The sequence below is a fragment of the Corythoichthys intestinalis genome, chromosome 3, assembly GCF_030265065.1.
Source record: "Corythoichthys intestinalis isolate RoL2023-P3 chromosome 3, ASM3026506v1, whole genome shotgun sequence".
Lineage (NCBI taxonomy): Eukaryota > Metazoa > Chordata > Actinopteri > Syngnathiformes > Syngnathidae > Corythoichthys > Corythoichthys intestinalis.
This window is the reverse complement of record NC_080397.1, coordinates 30790710-30810492: the sequence shown is the minus strand read 5'-3', so window position 1 is coordinate 30810492 and position 19783 is coordinate 30790710. Positions and strand designations below refer to the sequence as shown.

The 19783-nt window shown below is 37.4% G+C and overlaps 2 protein-coding genes across 2 annotated transcripts in view; one reads left to right on the top strand and one right to left on the bottom strand.

Moving 5' to 3' along the window:
* Window positions 1–1796: 1796 nt before the first annotated feature.
* On the top strand, window positions 1797–15344 carry hpdb (4-hydroxyphenylpyruvate dioxygenase b). The gene is made up of 14 exons (XM_057832012.1): window positions 1797–2805; window positions 2933–2959; window positions 3658–3720; window positions 4098–4202; window positions 7606–7648; window positions 7937–8019; window positions 8085–8174; window positions 9302–9405; window positions 9488–9565; window positions 9968–10130; window positions 10240–10311; window positions 14325–14447; window positions 14565–14681; window positions 14764–15344. Exons 1-14 carry the CDS (start codon window positions 2803–2805, stop codon window positions 14872–14874), a joined length of 1182 nt encoding a protein of 393 aa, XP_057687995.1. The 5' UTR covers window positions 1797–2802; the 3' UTR covers window positions 14875–15344.
* Window positions 14993–19783, bottom strand: part of LOC130913405 (histone-lysine N-methyltransferase SETD1B-A-like) — an 18010-nt gene continuing 13219 nt past the window's right edge. The window contains exons 15-17 of the mRNA XM_057832010.1: window positions 16224–16343; window positions 15758–15895; window positions 14993–15690 (exon numbers count right to left, since the gene is read on the bottom strand). Of these exons, the coding sequence (XP_057687993.1) occupies window positions 15517–15690; window positions 15758–15895; window positions 16224–16343 (432 nt within the window). The 3' untranslated portion in view covers window positions 14993–15516. The remainder of the gene's footprint in view (window positions 15691–15757; window positions 15896–16223; window positions 16344–19783) is intronic.

Genomic DNA, 19783 nt, shown 5'->3' with positions numbered 1-19783 from the left:
TAACAACAGGAAAACAAAGATCCCTGGGGCAGTAGAAATGGAACACTGAGCAGGATTTGTGTTGGTTTTGCTAAAGCCATTTTCTTAGGAGAATTAACAACACCCAGATAATGGTCGGGAGCATTTTACACAAACTCCATCCTGAGTTAATTCATTCACTGCCGTTGAAAGCGATAGCAAATGATTTTTGTCAGTCCTCCAAGTTCAAATGAAATGTATGTCTATTGCTTTCAATGGCATTGAAACATGATCATTTACTGTCAACTCTCCTAGTTCAAATAGATTAGAGGTGAGAAAAATGATCCTGAATATCTTTCCTGATAACAATTACAGTGGTATGAGAACCTTTTGGACGTTGTCACATTTCTGCATAAAATCACCATCAAATGTGATCTGATCTTTGTCAAAATCACACAGATGAAAATACATTGTCTGTTTTAACTAAAACCACCCAAACATTTATAGGTTTTGTTGGAGGTAGTCTGCCAGGTCCTCCGCGTGTTCGTTTTCAATTCAGGTGAGACGGCTAGACTGGATTGCAAAGTAAAAGACTGGAGGCAAGAGATCATTACTGCGTAGTTTTAATTCCTGAAATTTCTGGGTGCATACAATGACAGAACAAAGCTGTGTAGAGAAATGCACGCTGAACAGAGAGCTCGGCATTGCTTATATGCTGTACTTAAAAGGAGCTGTGTCTGTTTGGTGTTCAACTCATCTTACAAAATAGGTCATGAGCCTTGCTGGTTGGCAGTTAAAAGTCCATGATTATTGTTGGCAGTTAAAGTCCATGACTATCTGAGGCAAAACTATCAGCAGTTTCAGTGAACAACAACTGGTCATGCTTGCAAGCATATCAGAAGATTGCATTAGGCGAGATGTATACTACCTTCAGTTTTCATAATCTAATGAGGATAGCATCCAAACAATGACATAATGGGAAAAAAATAAGTAAGTGAACCCTCTGCCTAAGGAGACTTAAGGAGCAATTGAAACCAGTTTTTACCAAACATTTTAAGTCAGGTGTGTGCCCAATCACCGATGAGTGGTTTAAAGCTGCCCTACACACCTCGAATGAAGTTTCTTGATGAGAAACATTGTCTGATGTGCATCATGGCTCTGTCAAAATATTAAATGTGATGGTTCACTTACCGTATTTTTCAGACTATAAGTCACAGTTTTTTTCATAGTTTGGCTGGGGGTGCGATTTATACTCCGGAGCGATTTATTTGTGAAATTATTATCAGATTATAATATCATTTCACGTGTTATTTTGGTGTTTTGGAGTGACACTGATGGTTTGGTAAACTTGTTAGCATGTTTTTTATGCTATAGTTATCAGAATACTGGCCACGTACGCATTTCGTTGTTCATGGATCATGTAACATTATCATACTGTACACTTATTCAGCATGTTGTTCTCTATTGTATTTTTCTTTTGAATTGCCATTCAAGATGACCTATCTGTTCTATGTGTTGGATTTTATCAAGTAAATTTCCCCCAAAATGCGACTTATACTCAGGTGCGACTTATATAAGTTTTTTTCCTCTTCGTTGGGCATTTTATGGCTGGTGTGACTTATAGTCCGAAAAATACTGTATTTATTTTTACCCCTTCTGTCATTGTTTGCATACCTTCCTTATTAAAATATGAAAACCTATAAATGTTTGGGTGGTTTTAGTTAAAGCAGACAGTTTTTTTCATCTGTGTGTTTTTGACCAACATCAGATCACATTTGAAGGTGATTTTATGCAGAAATGTGAGACATTCCAAAAGGTTCAGATAATTTTTCATACCAGTGTGGTAGGTGATGTATTAGTAATAAAATGATAGCACATAATCTGATAGAAATGAAAATTATCACGCTGATGCAGCAGACTGGTCCATCTTGCCAAAATGTCCTGATCTGGGAAATGATCCCCCCAGGACACCCTCCATCATCTCATTAGGAGCATGCCCAGGTGTTGTGGGGAGGTCACACAGGCACGAGGCTCAACTGAGCCTCATTTTGACTTGTTTAAAGGACATTACACCAAAGTTGGATCAGCCTGTAGTGTGTTTTTCCACTTTAATTTTGAGTGTAACTCCAAATCCAGACTTCCATGAGTTGATACATTTGTGATTTTCATTGATAGATTTTGTATGATTTTGTTGTCAGCATATTCAACTATGGAAAGAACAAAGTATTAAATGAAAACATTTAATTCATTCATATGTACGATGTGTTACTTTAGTGTTCCCTTTATTTTTTTTTATAACAGTGTTTATCAATAGTATATGGAATATTGTGATCTTATGCACTGAGGAGTGAGATGCCAGTGAACCAATGAGAGCCCTGGAAAAAGTGAACCTCCTCCTGCCCTTAAACACTACCATATGGACTTATATGTATAGGCAGGGATTGTAAACTTGTAAGTGCTATTTTTTTTTTTTTTATCTGTCTGCTATGAAGCCAGTTATGTTAGCAAGGTTCTTGTCATTCATAGATGTTAATCAGAGTTTGGAATGCAAACCAGCAAAACCACTTATAAATTAGTCAAATTTTAATAAATGTGACACTGGGGTTTTTGTCAGTCTACTGTCAATTTCTAGTGTCAGTTGAGTGCAGTATATGTGGACATAAATTCCATTGTCAACAGTGAATGAAATAGATGGTACCCCAAAGATTCTGTACTCTGCCGCATCTCCACCCACCTCCTTCCCTTAAACCTCCTCCTCATGTGGGAATGCCTTAAGAAATTTTCTGTCAGCTTTTCAATTCAAAGTTTCATCCTGACGACAAACAGAGATCAACACGGGCCACCATGGTAAGTCTTTTTAAATCCTTTATTTGGGGAAAAAAATAAAAATAAAAAACTTTCATTTTGGCACAAATGTGAATTTGGAGCATATTTTTTCTTTTGTGTAAGATGGTCATATGGTTTCTATTTGCAGACAACATACACTGACAAAGGCGAGAAGGTAGGAAAATGAATTGATATACTTAATTGGGCACACGTTGCCATGTTTTTCCTATTTATTTTTACATTTACAGAGCTGAAAAAAAAACTAACACTTTTAAGACACTTATTATAGTGTTTTTTCCCCTCATCTCTCACATTCATTCTAAGTCAATCAAAAATCATCTACTAAAATGTGAAGCCAAGGTCATTTTAATACAGAATGGTCACTTGTCAATGGAAAAAAATAATAAATAAAGTGAAATTAGAGTCATGAGTACGTTGATTTTTCTAGAGCTTATAATAATCTACTGTCAAGTCATACAGGCAGTTTTAACATACAAAATTTGATGAAGATAGTGTGGTAATTTTAAAACTAAACCATTTTTAAGCCTTACTCCACTACACACTCAGACACAGAGTGGTGGGGAGTGAGAGCAAAGGCACCACTTGTTTGTGGAAGGCAAAAATTGTTATCACATGACTGGTTTGTTGCATAATTTTTATTTGTTTTACTCTTCCAAAATTTTATCCAGACACTCTTTCCTAACTTGATCAAAAACTTAAAAAAAAAAAAAAAAAACTTTTCAAAGACCTGTCAAATGCATTGTCAAATTCCATAACATGTTTTGTACTTTATTGTATATTCTTTTTATTTTTGCTGATTTCATTATGCATTTCAAATTCTTAATTGAGCATGATTTATGTCTTGGTCTATAGCACGAGCAAGGACAGTTTCTCTGCTTTGATCACTTGACATTCTGGGTTGGAAATGCAAAACAGGTATGCTGCTAGACTATCCTTTCCCAAATGTACATTTGACTTTTATTATGGAAAAAACATTCATACCAACACCTCAGCCCTATAGTTACCCTGCCCCAATCCTACCCATCACTTCCATACTACATTTTCCATTAAGGAATTGGTTTTGAGCATTTAAATTGCGTAACATCAGAGTTTGACCAATTCCTCACACAGTCCATGGTCGTCTAAACATTCAGCAACACTATTGGTTCTCTGAAGGGGGTGGGACCCAGGAATGTACAGTCAGTTCAAACTCTTCCCGTCACGTAACTTCACCTACAACCAACAGATGGCGCAACTTGTCAGTTTCATATGTACCCTCAAATGATGTCAACCACAAATCCTGTTTTCAATAGGCAGCGTCTTTTTACTGCAACAAACTGGGATTTGAACCACTTGCTTACCAAGGCTTGGAGACAGGCAATCGAGATGTAGTCTCCCATGCAGTCAAACAAAAAAAGGTAAAGACTTCGGAAGTATACATCAACCCTGAGAAAATATCAAAAAATGTAATGATGAACAAAATCTATTCTGAAGCATTGTACACTCTTGAAAAAAAAAGCAGCCATTACAATATTGATGTTTATTGAACCAAGTCACAGTTACTTCTACAGTGGTATGAAAAAGTATCTGAACCTTTAGGAATTTCTCACATTTCGGCTTAAAATCACCATCAAATGTGATCTATTCTTTGTCAAAATCACACAGATGAAAAAACAGAGTCTGCTTTAACTAACGCCAACCAAACATTTATAGGTTTCATATTTTAATGAGGATAGTATGCAAAAAATGACAGAAGGGGGAAAAATAAATATGTGAACCATCACATTTAATATTTTGTGGCCACCCCTTTGGCAGCAATAATTTTAACCAGACACTTCCTGTAGCTGCAGATCAGTCCGACAAATCGATCAGTACTAATCTTGGCCCATTCCTCTCGACAAAACTGCCGTATTTAGGTCTTTAGGTAATGCCACAGCATCTCAAAGGGGTTCAAGTCTGGACTTTGACTTGGACACTCCAGAACGTGTATTTTGTTCTTCTGAAAACATTCTGAAGTTGATTTACTACTGTGTTTTGGATCATTGTCTTGTTGCAGCATTCATCCTCTTTTTAGCTTCAACTGTCGGACAGAGGCCTCAGGTTTTCCTGCAAAACATCCTGATAAACATTTAAATTCATTCTTCCATTATTTATTGCAAATTGTCCAGGCCCTGAGGCAGAAAAGCAGCCCCAAATCATGATGCTCCCTCCACCATGCGTCACGGTGGGGATGAGGTGTTGATGTTGGAAAGCTGTTCCATTTTTCCTCCACACATGACGTTGTATGTTACTCCCAAACAAATCAACTTTGGTTTCATCAGTCCACAAAATATTTTGCCACAACTTCTTTGGAGTGTCCAAGTGCCTTTTTGCAAACGTTAAACGAGCAACAATGTTTTCTTTAGACAGCAATGGCTTCCTCCTTGGAGTCCTCCCATGAACACCATTCTTGGCCGTACTTTTACATATAGTTTATGTGTGCACAGAGATATTGGACTGTGCCATTGATTTCTTTAAGTCTTTAGCAGACGCTCTAGGGTTTTTACCTCTCTGAGTATTCTGCGCTGAACTATTGGCGTCATCTTTGGTGGACAGCCACTCCTTGGAAGAGAAGCAACAGTGCAGAACTCTCTCCATTTGTAGACAACTCCTCTGACTGTCGATTGATGAACATCCAGATTTTTAGAGATGGTTTTGTATCCTTTCCCAGCTTTATACAAATCAACAATCCTTGATCACAGGTCTTCAGACAGCTCTTTTGACCAGGCCATGATGCACATTAGACAATGCTTCTCATCAAGACAATTCTTACCAGGTGTGTGTTTTATATTGGGCAGGGCAGCTTTAAACCACTCATCAGTGATTGGGCACACACCCAGGGGCGGACTGGTAATCTGTGGGTTCTGGAGGATCACAGAACGGCTGGTGCCCTGGACGGCCGGCGGCCGCCATTCATTATGCATCACTGTTTTTATCCCCTCTATCCTCTGATTATCTACAGTTCACATCCAATCCGACAGGTGGCAGCAATGCGCCTGGCTGTTCACTGCCAATCTGATAGACTAGGAACGAAGAAAGCACAGAGTAGCCTTCATTGGTTCCTTCCTTGTGGAAGCAAAATAGCGACGAGCGTTAATGCACAATATGGATGGTGGTGGCAAAAAAACAGAAAAGAGCAGGATGGCGCGGAGAAGGTTAGGGAGAAAAAAATTAAACTGGAGAGTAAAGCATTAAAATGTCATAAGTCGACAAATATTTTCGCAAGCAGCAAGCAGCAGTCTGGCTGCAACGGCCACGTCGGATAACAACAGCCCAGCTCCCGGCGATGGTGAGAGGGAGCGGCAGCCACTCTAACGTGCAGCCGGTGAAGGGAGAGAGAAAAGAAGAGGGAGGTAAGCTGGTGGAAGTTCCCCAGACAAGCGCAGGGCAAGTAAATTGGGATGAAGAGGGTTACTTGCTCGGTATACTGGCAATTGTTATCCACCAGGTAGCTACATTTTAAATGAAATAAATGACAATTAAAGGGTTAGTGCCAGCTAGTCGATGTACCCGTTTGCAATCGTGTCAAGTTACAGTATGCTAGTCCTACTATCCCACTCCTAAGAAAAAATATTTTAGCCGTAAAACAATGTATGCACACGCAGCATAGCAATATTAATTCAGAAGAAATATAACAAGATATTAATAAAATGAATGGGTTTACTTTAAAGTTTAGGTAGTTAAACTGATATAATATACAGTATATTTTTAATCATTTATATATCGTTTTGTTTTCTGGTTAATACTTTCCAATGAAGGTTATGTATACAGGATTTGTCTTGAAATGTTTATTGTATTTTCATTGAAATTTATTATTTGTATGGCAGGGGTCTCCAAACCGGTCCTCAAGGGCCGCTGTGGGGCCTGGTTTTTGTTTCAACCGATCGAGTACCGACAGTTTAACCAATGAAGTTTCTGCTAAAACAAGCAGCACCTGACTGCAATCAACTGATTACACTTGTAAGACACCAGATGCAGGTGCAGAGGTGTTGTCTTGTTTTGTTAGAATGAAATCCTGCGCCCGCCGCAGCCCTATGTGGAATAGTTTGGAGACCACTGAATTATGGCATAAACAATGAAGTCATTTTATAGACAGAGATATATAGAGATATATTATAATCAATTGGATACATAAAACTTGCTTTGAAAAATAATTTCTTTAATTTGTTTATTCAGGTTGATCATAGAGCTAGTACAGAAAATGAATCCAACTCCAGTTCAGACTTGCAGTACTTTGAGCGCCCCAAGTCAGACAGTCACAGTCTAGACACATTTTCTTAAATTTTTTCTCAAAGTGCACGAAATTGGTGCATTTTACAATAAAATGTAAAAAAAAAAAAAAAAATAAAAATCTCCCCGGGGGGACATGCTCCTGGACCCCCCTAGGGGTTCTGTGTTTCCTTTCGTATAGCGATTCTTGTGGGCTGGACTGAGTCAAAGTCCAGGGCTGCTTTTTAGTCCCAGTCCGCCCCTGCACACACCTGACTTAAACTGTTTGGTAATAATTGGTTTCAATTGCTCTTTAAGTCTCCTTAGGCAGAAGGTTTACTTACTTATTTTTCCACCTTCTGCCATTGTTTGCATGCTATCCTTATTAAAATATGAAAACCTATAAATGTTTGGGTGGTTTTAGTTCAAGCAGAAACTATTCTGTACATCTGTGTGATTTTGATAAAGATCAGATCACGGGGATTTTATGCAAAAATGTGAGAAATTCCAAAAGGTTCAGATACTTTTTCATGCAATTGCACCTTAATGACTTATTTTTTGTCTCTCCTTCAGATTATTTATGTGTTCTCATCTGCCCTCAATCCTGGAAACCAAGGTAGATAAACTGGTTTTGAATCAAATCAGATTTTTTTCCCACTTTAGAATAAGTATGTAATTAATACAGATCAAACTAACCAAACAAATTGCTATTAAATTAGTGACGTTAACTGAAGTTTCCATGCACTTTTGCTATCTTAACTCACCTGCTCACACAATACAGATAATTTACCTAGCATACATAACATAGAAGACAATGACATTTAAACCTAGCACCACAATACTTTCCAAGTCCTTTTTAACCAGATTTAATGATGATTTTTTTTTTTTTTTAATTACTTTTCAGAAATGGGAGCTCATTTAGTCAAGCATGGAGATGGCGTGAAAGATATTGCCTTCTCGGTGGACAACTGTGACGCCTTAGTGCAGGTGCCAAGTCTTAGGTTTGATTTGATTTTAATTGAATGCAAATCCAAATCATTTTTATTTGACAGAAAGCCAAAGAGCGAGGAGCTACAATTGTAAAAGAGCCCTACACCCTAGAGGACAAGCATGGCAAAGTCAGACTTGCTGTGCTGCAGACAGTAGGCGAACAACAATTATATTAAATATTGAAACTATATAAACCAGAAATTGTATATGGCGGAAAACACTCAGGTGACTTGAAGTTCCGCTTTGAGACCCCCAATTTGGCCAAATTTCAAAACTGTAAGATATGCATGTATGATACATCATTGGAAAGCTAAAAATCTCAATTTTCTGGGGGAAGAAAAATTTTGAGCAGGAGTGCATTTAAAAAAAAAAAAAAAGTTTTTTAAACAGCAAAACCCTATCTGGAGGTGAGAGCACGCGAGAGCAGAATTACAGACGCCATGACTTTAACGAGATATTATCGCGTACTTACCTTGTTTCGATCCAAAAACTCCATGTCGCATGTATCACTGAGTGTCAAGACACAGCTGTGAATGGCAACAGCTGGATTTTTGGAGGATTTTATGGGTGAAACATGGTAATATACTAAGGGTCTCGATGCAGAAATCACAGACATTAAGGAGTGGTCGAGATTTTCTTTTTAATATATTTACCCATTTAAATGTTTTTTTTTTTTTTTTCTTTGTTTAGATCGATTATTTATCATCTAACATATCGGGGAGAATGCGACAGTAACAAAAAAATACAATTTAGCAATAGTTACAAGGTAGATATCCGTGACTTTTTTACAGACGCCATTTTTTTCATTGTGACGTAATTTGTTTAAAAGTTTAAAATATGCGAGTTAATAATTTTTTTAAGTTGTTTTTTTATTTAAAACTAAATGCTAGACATCAATTAATGATTCTAAGCTAAAAATGACAGACTTTTCGAATAATGAATATAATTACTTACCTTGTTTTCATGGCTGGGTTGAAACAAAAACGTTTGCGCGACGTTTGCAAACAGGGGTTTCCAAGGTAAAACGGGCAAATTAAAAATAGTTAGGGGGCTTAATGTGCCACGAATCAGCTATGGCAGCATATAGACATATAGTTCTATCAAACACAACAGTGGTTTTGGCTTAAAATACATCAGTTTCTTTTAAAGAGGAGTGCAAGAGCAGAAACTGCTTTTTCAGTCTTGTCTGTGTTTTCCGCCATCCCATATGTATATAATATAAATCATAAACCAGAAAAATATTATATATATAATATAAAATGTGCTTTCCAATCATCAGTATGGCGACACTACACACACATTTGTGGAGAGGTCAGGATACAACGGCCTGTTTCTGCCGGGTTTCCACCAGCCTCTATTCAAGGACCCCTTGCTAGCCACATTGTGAGTACCTCATGAATGCATAAACAATCATTTCAAATGTTGTGAGAGGTTGGAAATATCTCCTGTTGATCTTTTTCTTCAGACCAGAGGGAAAACTGGATTTCATCGATCATGTTGTGGGAAACCAACCAGAGGATGAGATGGTTCCAGTGGTGGAATGGTGACTGGTGTTTATTTCAAAGAATGTTGCGTTTAGAGGTTTTGTCGCACTATTGTTCCAATAGTCAGTGTGAAACTTACACAACCATGACTTTGCACTTTCCTCAAAAGGGCCTCCAGTGGCTCTCCACATCTGGAATGTGTTTTAAATTGTAACGAGCAAGCAACGGCATTCTCTAAATCAGGTTTATGATTGGTAGAGAGTAGGGAGGAGTGGCAGTTGCAGATTTTCAGGCACCATCCTCAATACATGACTGTTGTTTTTTTGGATCACTCATATGACAGAAGGAGAAAAGTTGGCAGATGACTCATAAAGTCAATTCTACTAACAGGAGATACTAGTTCATACAAAATGTTTGGGTTCACCCATGTGGTCCTTTACCTCGTATTTGTCACCCAAAAGGTACCGAAAGAACCTTCTTTTTCACCGCTTCTGGTCAGTGGATGACAAGCAGCTGAAGACAGAGTTCAGTGCCCTCCGCTCCATTGTAGTTGCCAACCATGAAGAGACTGTAAAGATGCCCATCAACGAGCCTGCAATGGGCAAGAAAAAGTCTCAAATCCAGGTTTGTTTTGGAATTAAAATTAGTCATATTAATCAAGTGAATACACTAAAACTGTCTTTAAGGATTTGTATCAAAATAACTCACCATTTACATACGCGTTTACTTACAGGAGTATGTGGAGTACTATGGTGGTCCAGGAGTGCAACACATTGCCATGAACACGTCAGATATTATCACAGCTGTAAGTCTATGAAAACAGTGTTAAGACTATCCAGAAATGAATGACATTTTCAAGAAAAGAAAATGGCGAGTAGGCAGAAATGAGCTTTTATCCAGCTAAATGCTCTGCGTAAACTAGGGTGACCATATTTTGATTTCCCCCCCAAAAAAAGAGGACACTCGGCTCGGCCTCGATATACTTGAATTTTACACGAACTTCACCCAAAGGTGCCTATATCTCTTCCATATATTTAAAGTGTGCATCCTCCATCTGGATAGAAAGATTCAGTTTTTTTTTTTTTTTTTTTTTAGGGCTGTCAAAATTATCGCGTTTACGGGCGTTAATTAATTTTTAAAATTAGTCACGTTAAAATATTTAACGCAATTAACGCACATGCCCCGCTCAAACAGATTAAAATGACAGCAAAGTGCAATGTCCACTTGTTACTTGTGTTTTTGGGAGTTTTGTCACCCTCTGCTGGCGCTTGGGTGCGACCGATTTTATGGGCTTCAGCACCCATGAGCATTGTGTAATTATTGACATCAACAATGGCGGGCTACTAGTTTATTTTTTGATTGAAAATTTTATAAATTTTGCTAAAACAAAAACATTAAGAGGTTTTAATATAAAATATCTAAAACTTGGACTAACATTTATCTTTTAAGAACTACAAGTCTTTCTATCCATGGATCGCTTTAAAAAAATGTTAATAATGTTAATGCCATCTTGTTGATTTATTGTTATAATAAACAAATGCAGTACTTATGTACCGTATGTTGAATGTACATATCCATCTTGTCTTATCTTTCCATTCCAACAATAATTTACAGAAAAATATGGCATATTTTATAGATGGTTTAAATTGCGATTAATTACGATTAATTAATTTTTAAGCTGTAATTAACTCGATTAAAAATTTTAACCGTTTGACAGCCCTAATTTTTCCCAAAAAAAAAAAAAAATATATATATATATATATATATATATACACAGTGCCTTGCAAAAGTATTCGGCCCCCTTGTGCCTTGCAACCTTTCGCCACATTTCAGGCTTCAAACATAAAGATATAAAATTTTAATTTTTTGTCAAGAATCAACAACAAGTGGGACACAATCGTGAAGTGGTCAAAATTTATTGGATAATTTAAACTTTTTTAACAAATAAAAAACTGAAAAGTGGGGCGTGCAATATTATTCGGCCCCCTTGCGTTAATACTTTGTAGCGCCACCTTTTGCTCCAATTACAGCTGCAAGTCGCTTGGGGTATGTTTCTATCAGTTTTGCACATCGAGAGACTGACATTCTTGCCCATTCTTCCTTGCAAAACAGCTCGAGCTCAGTGAGGTTGGATGGAGAGTGTTTGTGAACAGCAGTCTTCAGCTTTTTCCACAGATTCTCTATTGGATTCAGGTCTGGACTTTGACTTGGCCATTCTAACACCTGGATACGTTTATTTCTGAACCATTCCATTGTAGATTTGGCTTTATGTTTTGGATCATTGTCCTGTTGGAAGATAAATCTCCGTCCCAGTCTCAGGTCTTGTGCAGATACCAACAGGTTTTCTTCCAGAATGTTCCTGTATTTGGCTGCACCCATCTTCCCGTCAATTTTAACCATCTTCCCTGTCCCTGCTGAAGAAAAGCAGGCCCAAACCATGATGCTGCCACCACCATGTTTGACAGTGGGGATGGTGTGTTCAGGGTGATGAGCTGTGTTGCTTTTACGCCAAACATATAGTTTTGCATTGTGGCCAAAAAGTTCAATTTTGCTTTCATCTGACCAGAGCACCTTCTTCCACATGTTTGGTGTGTCTCCCAGGTGGCTTGTGGCAAACTTTAAACGAGACTTTTTATGGATATCTTTGAGAAATGGCTTTCTTCTTGCCACTCTTCCATAAAGGCCAGATTTGTGCAGTGTACGACTGATTGTTGTCCTATGGACAGACTCTCCCACCTCAGCTGTAGATCTCTGCAGTTCATCCAGAGTGATCATGGGCCTCTTGGCTGCATCTCTGATCAGTTTTCTCCTTGTTTGAGAAGAAAGTTTGGAAGGACGGCCGGGTCTTGGTAGATTTGCAGTGGTCTGATGCTCCTTCCATTTCAATATGATGGCTTGCACAGTGCTCCTTGAGATGTTTAAAGCTTGGGAAATCTTTTTGTATCCAAATCCGGCTTTAAACTTCTCCACAACAGCATCTCGGACCTGCCTGGTGTGTTCCTTGGTTTTCATAATGCTCTCTGCACTTTAAACAGAACCTTGAGACTATCACAGAGCAGGTGCATTTATACGGAGACTTGATTACACACAAGTGGATTCTAGTTATCATCATCGGTCATTTAGGACAACATTGGATCATTCAGAGATCCTCACTGAACTTCTGGAGTGAGTTTGCTGCACTGAAAGTAAAGGGGCCGAATAATATTGCACGTCCCACTTTTCAGTTTTTTATTTGTTAAAAAAGTTTAAATTATCCAGTAAATGTTGTTCCACTTCACGATTGTGTCCCACTTGTTGTTGATTCTTGACAAAAAAATTAAATTTCATATCTTTATGTTTGAAGCCTGAAATGTGGCGAAAGGTTGCAAGATTCAAGGGGGCCGAATACTTTTGCAAGGCACTGTATATGCATGCATATTTATATATATATATATATATATATATATATATATATATATATATATATATATATATATATATATATATATATATAAAGACACCATTTCAAAATATCAGAGGTTACCCAACAGGCTTTATTATTCCTAAAAAGTAATGGAACAATAAAAACGCAAAAAATAAAAAAAATTGGAATTAAATAATGATAGATAATAATACTGTAGTCCTGCAAATACACAAACACACAGTAGGCTATGTGCCAACTAAACATTTTTATAAATTACTATCACGACCATTGTCATTGACAAATTGTTATTCCCACTTAATTGTTATTCTCATTCAATCGTCTAGTTTGTATGCAAACAATAACCGAAATGAACTGACAAACGATTCAACCACCATGTTCTCAACACAGCAGTTAAAAATGACATTTCCCATCATGCCTAGCGCACCTTAGCTTACTGACAGCTACCCTATTAGCGAGCAACGGTACTCAAGGCAAAATCAAACATTGCTATAAAAAGTTCACAATCATCGGCAACGCAACAATGCAAAACCAAACGGGATTTTACAGATCACACCAGAAAAAAACGACAGAAGTCAACAGTTGCCGAAAAGTACGTTTGGCAAGTCTTCATACCGATAGCAAGTGAGCTCCTGCCATGAAGAAGGTTTGTGAATGCGAATTGACAGTTGACGCCATGATAAAGCCAATCAGTGACTGTGCATCCACGTGCAAATTTGTATCGAAAGTAGAAAAAAGGTACAGTTGATTATATACGTATTGATCGTAATAAAAGTCTTAACAACTGGGCAGGCTCTCTGGGAACACGTCACAGGCAGCACAGTACCGCAGTATTTTGTGCAAAGCGTCAGTCAATTTCAAAACACGCTGATTGGTCCAGTGAAAAATAATGAAAACCAGACATTTTCATGAATTTAAAAAACCCCACCGGACGCCCGGACATTATGTGAAAATTGGACATGTCCAGGCAAAGGAGGACATTTGGTCACCCTAGCGTAAACCTGGTTGGGTTTTTCATATTTGTTCAATGTTTTCATCAATCTAAAAAAACAAACCAGCGCCACTGTGTTATGTACATGAACAGAAAATTACTTTAAAATAATGATTGTTGTTTTTTATTGTACAGCTATTTACTGCTCCATCAGTTAGCACAACAGCTAAGATAATTAAAATAAAAAATAAGCTGGCAAGGACTCCAAACATCAAAATGGATTTGCAACTCTGTAACAGTAATACTAAAATCAGTAAATATTCAAGTAAGATCTAATTTTTGTAATATAATTTTACAGGTTTTATTCATCAATTTTGTTAATGTTCCTGTCTAACATGGTTTACTTTTTTTCAAAACATGTCAAAATACATAGGAAAAACTACTAACATTTGATTTACGTTTGCAGATTAGGAACCTAAAAAAGCGTGGGACAGATTTTATGTCAGTGCCTGACACATACTATGACCAACTGAGGGAGAAGTTAAAACACTCCAAAGTGAAAGTAGAACAAGACCTGAGTGTCCTGCAGGTAGGTTCACATACTGTATGTATATTCAGGAATATATTAGTAATAGTAATAATAATAATATTGTAGGAAGTCCTTTGCCACTATTTTACTGAGAGAGCATGTTTTTCTTCTATCAAGGAGCTGAAGATCCTGGTGGACTTTGACGATAACGGCTACTTACTTCAGATCTTCACCAAGCCAGTTCAGGACCGCCCAACAGTCTTCTTGGAGGTCATTCAGAGACATAATCACCAGGTTAGGACAGTTACGGGTAATGTATATCTTTAAGAATGACAACACTCGTTCACTCACAAATTGAGGTATGTTCATTCAACAGGGCTTTGGTGCAGGAAACTTCAAATCTCTTTTTGAAGCCATTGAAGCCGATCAACATGCCAGAGGAAATCTGATCGCCCTCGTACCCAATGGTGTGTCCAAAAATATTTGAGCCCAGATTTACATTTGTGGGCCATCTTAGTGGTTTGAAATGTAAAGTACACCGGTTCAAGGGTGTTTACTTTGTTTTAAATCAAGAAGCTCAATAAAAATGCACATGTATACTTTAATATTTCCCATCTTTTACTGTGTTAATTTACAATTCAGTATCTTAGAACCTTGAAATGTATTTTTACAGGCCTATTATTGAGTTCAGCTGAACTGCAGGAAAACACAAATGAAGTTCTCATAAATTAAAAAAAAATGTATTATCATTTGTAAGATAAGGACCAACGGATGATTTTTAAAATTCCATATTTTCAGGAATGTAACAGTAAACAATAACTGCTATGTACTGTCCATACCATGATGTATAACAAAAGATTGCCTTTCAACAAATGTCTTTATAATGTTTTCCATTAAGACTGCATGTACTAGTACATTAATTTAACAAAAGTCGAGCGTGTTCTCCCATTACTGTTTCATATTTTATCATACAATAGCTTAAGTGCTGGGTACCGAAGTTCAGTAAGTTCTGTTGGTGCAGCTCTCTATTTTTAACATTCAAGAGAACTGATGGTTTCATCCTGATTATTTGCACACATCTTCATTGTCTTTGTACAGTAGCTTCTCCAATGTGGGCTTCTACCTATGATCAGTTCAAAGAGCCTCGACAGTTTTCAGCTCCGCACAAGCAAGGAATCTTTGTGTCCTCAATTGGAAATTTGTAGTCATACGTGATTTCTTCATTGATGCCTATCGTCTGCCGCGAGTAGATTACTATCTTCTTTTGGGATTCCACAGTGATTATCTTCGCATAACAGTTTGGCTGAAAGAAAAATATGTACTTTTGATTGAATTATCGGTAGGTGAAAAACCTAGCTCGCTGTACTCACATTGCAGCTGTGGTTGATGAATCTGGATAAATTACCACATTTTGTGGCATCAATTATAGTGTTTTGATCCACCCGGAACAAATAGCTGCTTCCAATGCCTGCTTCTTCATATCTGCGCTCTCTCATGTCAGCAACATTCTGAAAGAGAAAAATGAGATATAAATGACTATTTTACAACAGTATTATTTACAATCCTCGAGTTTCCTTCCTATAGATAGCCCAGGGTTATCATAGCTTGTAGAGCAGCTTCATTAGAATGGTATTAGTCTTAGTTTTCCATACCTTTTATTTGCCAAGTGTGAGGTTAAACATAAAAGTCACAACTCACAATAAGGAGACAACGGGGGGGAATTCCAATTTATAAATGTATTTACTAAATAGTAGATGAACAGCAATCAACAAAACATGCTGTATAAAAGTCTGCGGACAGACAGACAAATATTCAAAACAAGGTTATTTCTTTCACCTGTCTGATTACTTGGCCTACATACTCAATCACCATCTCATCTGCTGCTATTGCCTCCAGGGCAAAGAGACCCCAATCGTGAATGTGACTTCGGCTGAAACGAATCCTCTTCTTTCGAAACTGAGGACAAAAATAAAAACCATTACTTTGCTACCATCTTGTGAAATCTTTTTGTCAAGGAACTATGTTGAGGGAAACTGAGACGTTTCAGTTAGACCTAAATAGAGTTGCTGCCCTCTTGTGGCAGCCACTGGTAAGTAAAGAGCTTTTTAGGGAGGGCATCAAATGTTTGCAAGAGTCTGTCAATAGCGAGGCTTCACTATATACCCAAATTGGCACGTTAGGAATCACATATGAATGAACACCCTAATACTTATAATAAAAATGCAGGAAAAGTCATGATTTTACTATACTCTGCAGCAGTGGTTCTTTACCTTCCTAAGGGACCGAACCCCACAAGTTTCACATACACATTCACAGAAATCTTTGGAATTAGATAATTATTTTTTTTTTTTAATTCAAAACCAACATATCTCAGCTGGTATAAAAACAGGTCAAAATTTGAGTCATGCTGCCCATCAGTCTTATACAGTGGTACCTTGACATACGATCGCTTCGAAACGATCTTTTTCACACCCGACATATAATTTGACTCGCCATTTGTTTCTACATCCGACGACATACTCTAAATACGATGATCTATGACAGCGCCGCAGTTTCTTTGTTTTCCCGTAAGAGGGACGTAAGACAGATTTTCTTGGGTGAGAAATCAACATTGTTTCCAACAATGTTTGTGCAGGTGGTGAAAAAAAGGAAAAAGGTGATGCTTACCATTAATGAAGGTGGAAATGATGGATATGATAGAAAAATATGAAAGTGGGGTGCGCATCTGTGATATGGCTCAACAATATAGCAGTAGACGGTCCTCCTCCGTTCGCCAGTCTTTGTAATTTAAGTTGGCAATTATTACTGTGGTAACATCGCCAAAGAAATCGCCAGCTTCGTCGGGTTTCTGATCATTTATTCCATCAACTTGTGCAACACAACATGCCTAGTGTCCCCCGCAGCAAGTAAACAAAGTGAAAGTAAAGTCAGCCACACGATGCGTTCAGGTACACCACGCAAACACATTCGCCAATTAGAACCCAGTTTGTTACATTATTACAGGTATTATTATAATTATTGCTATAATTATATCATTATTCCGGTTTTTATTCATAATTTACTTTTTTTGCTCTTTCTAATTGATACTTGCTATGACAACATCAATATTTATTAAGAATTTAGAATAGGTTTTCGGGCTGTGGAACGAATTAATGGAATTGTAATGTATTCTTATGCAGGCATGAAAATTGGTCAGGGGTTAAAAAGGTGAGAAGGGTGTGGAGGAAATATGTTCCGGTAGGGCTGTCCCAAACGACTAATTTTCTCTCGATCAGTCAGCCGACTATTGTTACAATAAGTCGACTAATATATATATATATATTTTTTTTTTTTTTTTTTGTCCTACTAATTTAGCAATGAAAATTTTGTTGACACTTATTAATTCACAAAAACATTTTGGAACACTCAAATTCTTTATTTAAGTACAAATAAACATGTAAATAACAATAATTAATCATACATGAACACTGAGGTCAAATGCAGATAGTAGGCCTGAACGATACTGGAAAAAAACTATCATTATTGGAAAAAAACTATCATTACGATTTTTGGGGAGTTTGCGATATTATATTGCGATATTAAAACGACAAAATTTTAACCAAATAATTTGAATAGCTCTGTTCGGGACAGCTGTACTGTTGACGAAGAAAAACAGTTTGGTCGCGCTGCCTAGCAGGAGGGAGAGAGACACTGTGGTGCTGTATGAGCATGAAGCAGAAAAATATGAATGTATGTTGTTTTTAAATTCCGATGCTCTGAAAAATGGCGCCATCGGCCCTAATTTTTATAACTCAGTTTAATCCAGGATCTGCACTCTTGCTGCGTTCATGAAGTAAAACAAAAGTTTAAATGTTGAAAAAAAGAAAAAAAATTGCACGTTCTGCGATGTGATAGTGATACTAGTGCAAAAAAATGGAATGTAAATAGATTCAGAACACTGACTTCGCCTTTCCAACATTATTCAAAACTATTGTTATAAAAAAAAATGTCTAGCATTATTATTGCAGTATACTACTATATATAATAGTATTATAATAATTATATTAATTGCTAATCATAATTTTTAAAAAGGGTGTCATTTTAAAGTTATTCTTAGTGTAAAATCTTAATTCTGTAGTATTATAGTATTTACATATTATAGTATTAATTCTGATGTATGTGGGATTAACTCCAGAAATCGTTATATATGACAAACGTGATGTGCCTTTATTTTGAAATGTTGACCGGAAGTACGTTCGCTAAACCGCTAACAACGTTACACTCCGCAAAAAGCACTTTTCGTCATTGCTTGTGGTGTCACTAATACATTTTTGGGGTCATTTTTTCGTTTGCAAATGCTGTTAACCAGCAATTTTTCATGTTTGAAATGTCACCTTTTGACCGCAAGTTTGCGTTTTGGAAAAGACTATGTTTTATAGCAGGCTAACGTAAGTTGTCTTTTTTCCCCATTAGTCTCAGTGTAGCAAAGCTAACGTTTACAGTGTGTAATATAGATGTGTTTCCTTATTTTGTACGTGTGAACTGTAATTCTACGGCGTGTTGTTGACCAATAAACATCTGGACACAACAACTGGAGTCTCATGTGTCATTTACACGCACGCACAAATGTATGCACCCACGCGGTGATAAAATGCAGCCGTGAAAATACCGCCCTCATTTTTATTTACCTTGCGATAAATGGATTCATTGCATATCGCGACAGGCTTAGCAACTTCAATAAAACATGTCGTTAGTTAGTTATATGGATGTACGACCCCCCCCCCTAAAAATGTTCTCCTCGGATCTACAAAATTCACGTAGGTCACCCCTTTTTGACTTCAAAACGGCAAATTTCGCCGAAAGGTGAGTGATTTTCATGCCTGCTTATGGGAAAATCCTGCTCGGCATACGACCATTTCGACTTACAAACAAGGTCCTGGAACAAATTAACTTTGTATGTAGAGGTACCACCGTACTTCTTCATACCAAGTGCAAGTCAACATTCCGCTGAGCAAAATAGTTTCTCCTCCCATCAGATAGAGAAAAAGCAGTTAAAAGAAATGGAATAAAGCCTGTAAATTAGGGGCAAGCCTGTCAAAAACCTAATCTAACACAGCACTTTGCTTAGATTTAGTCAGCGTACGACGATAGGGCCATGCAGGTCCTTTGCTGAACCCCTTAGACCAGAGGTCTCAAACCGGTCCTCAAAGGGCCGCAGTGGGTACTGGATTTCATTCCAACCAAACGAGAACAATCCCTTTTCACCAATCTGGTGTCTAACAAGTGTAATCAGTTAATTGCAGTCAGGTGCTGCTTACTTTAGCAGAAACCTCATTGGTTGAACTGTCTGTTTTGGATCTGTTGGAACAAAGACCAGGACCCACTGCGGCCCTTTGTGGAATCGGTTTGAGACCCCT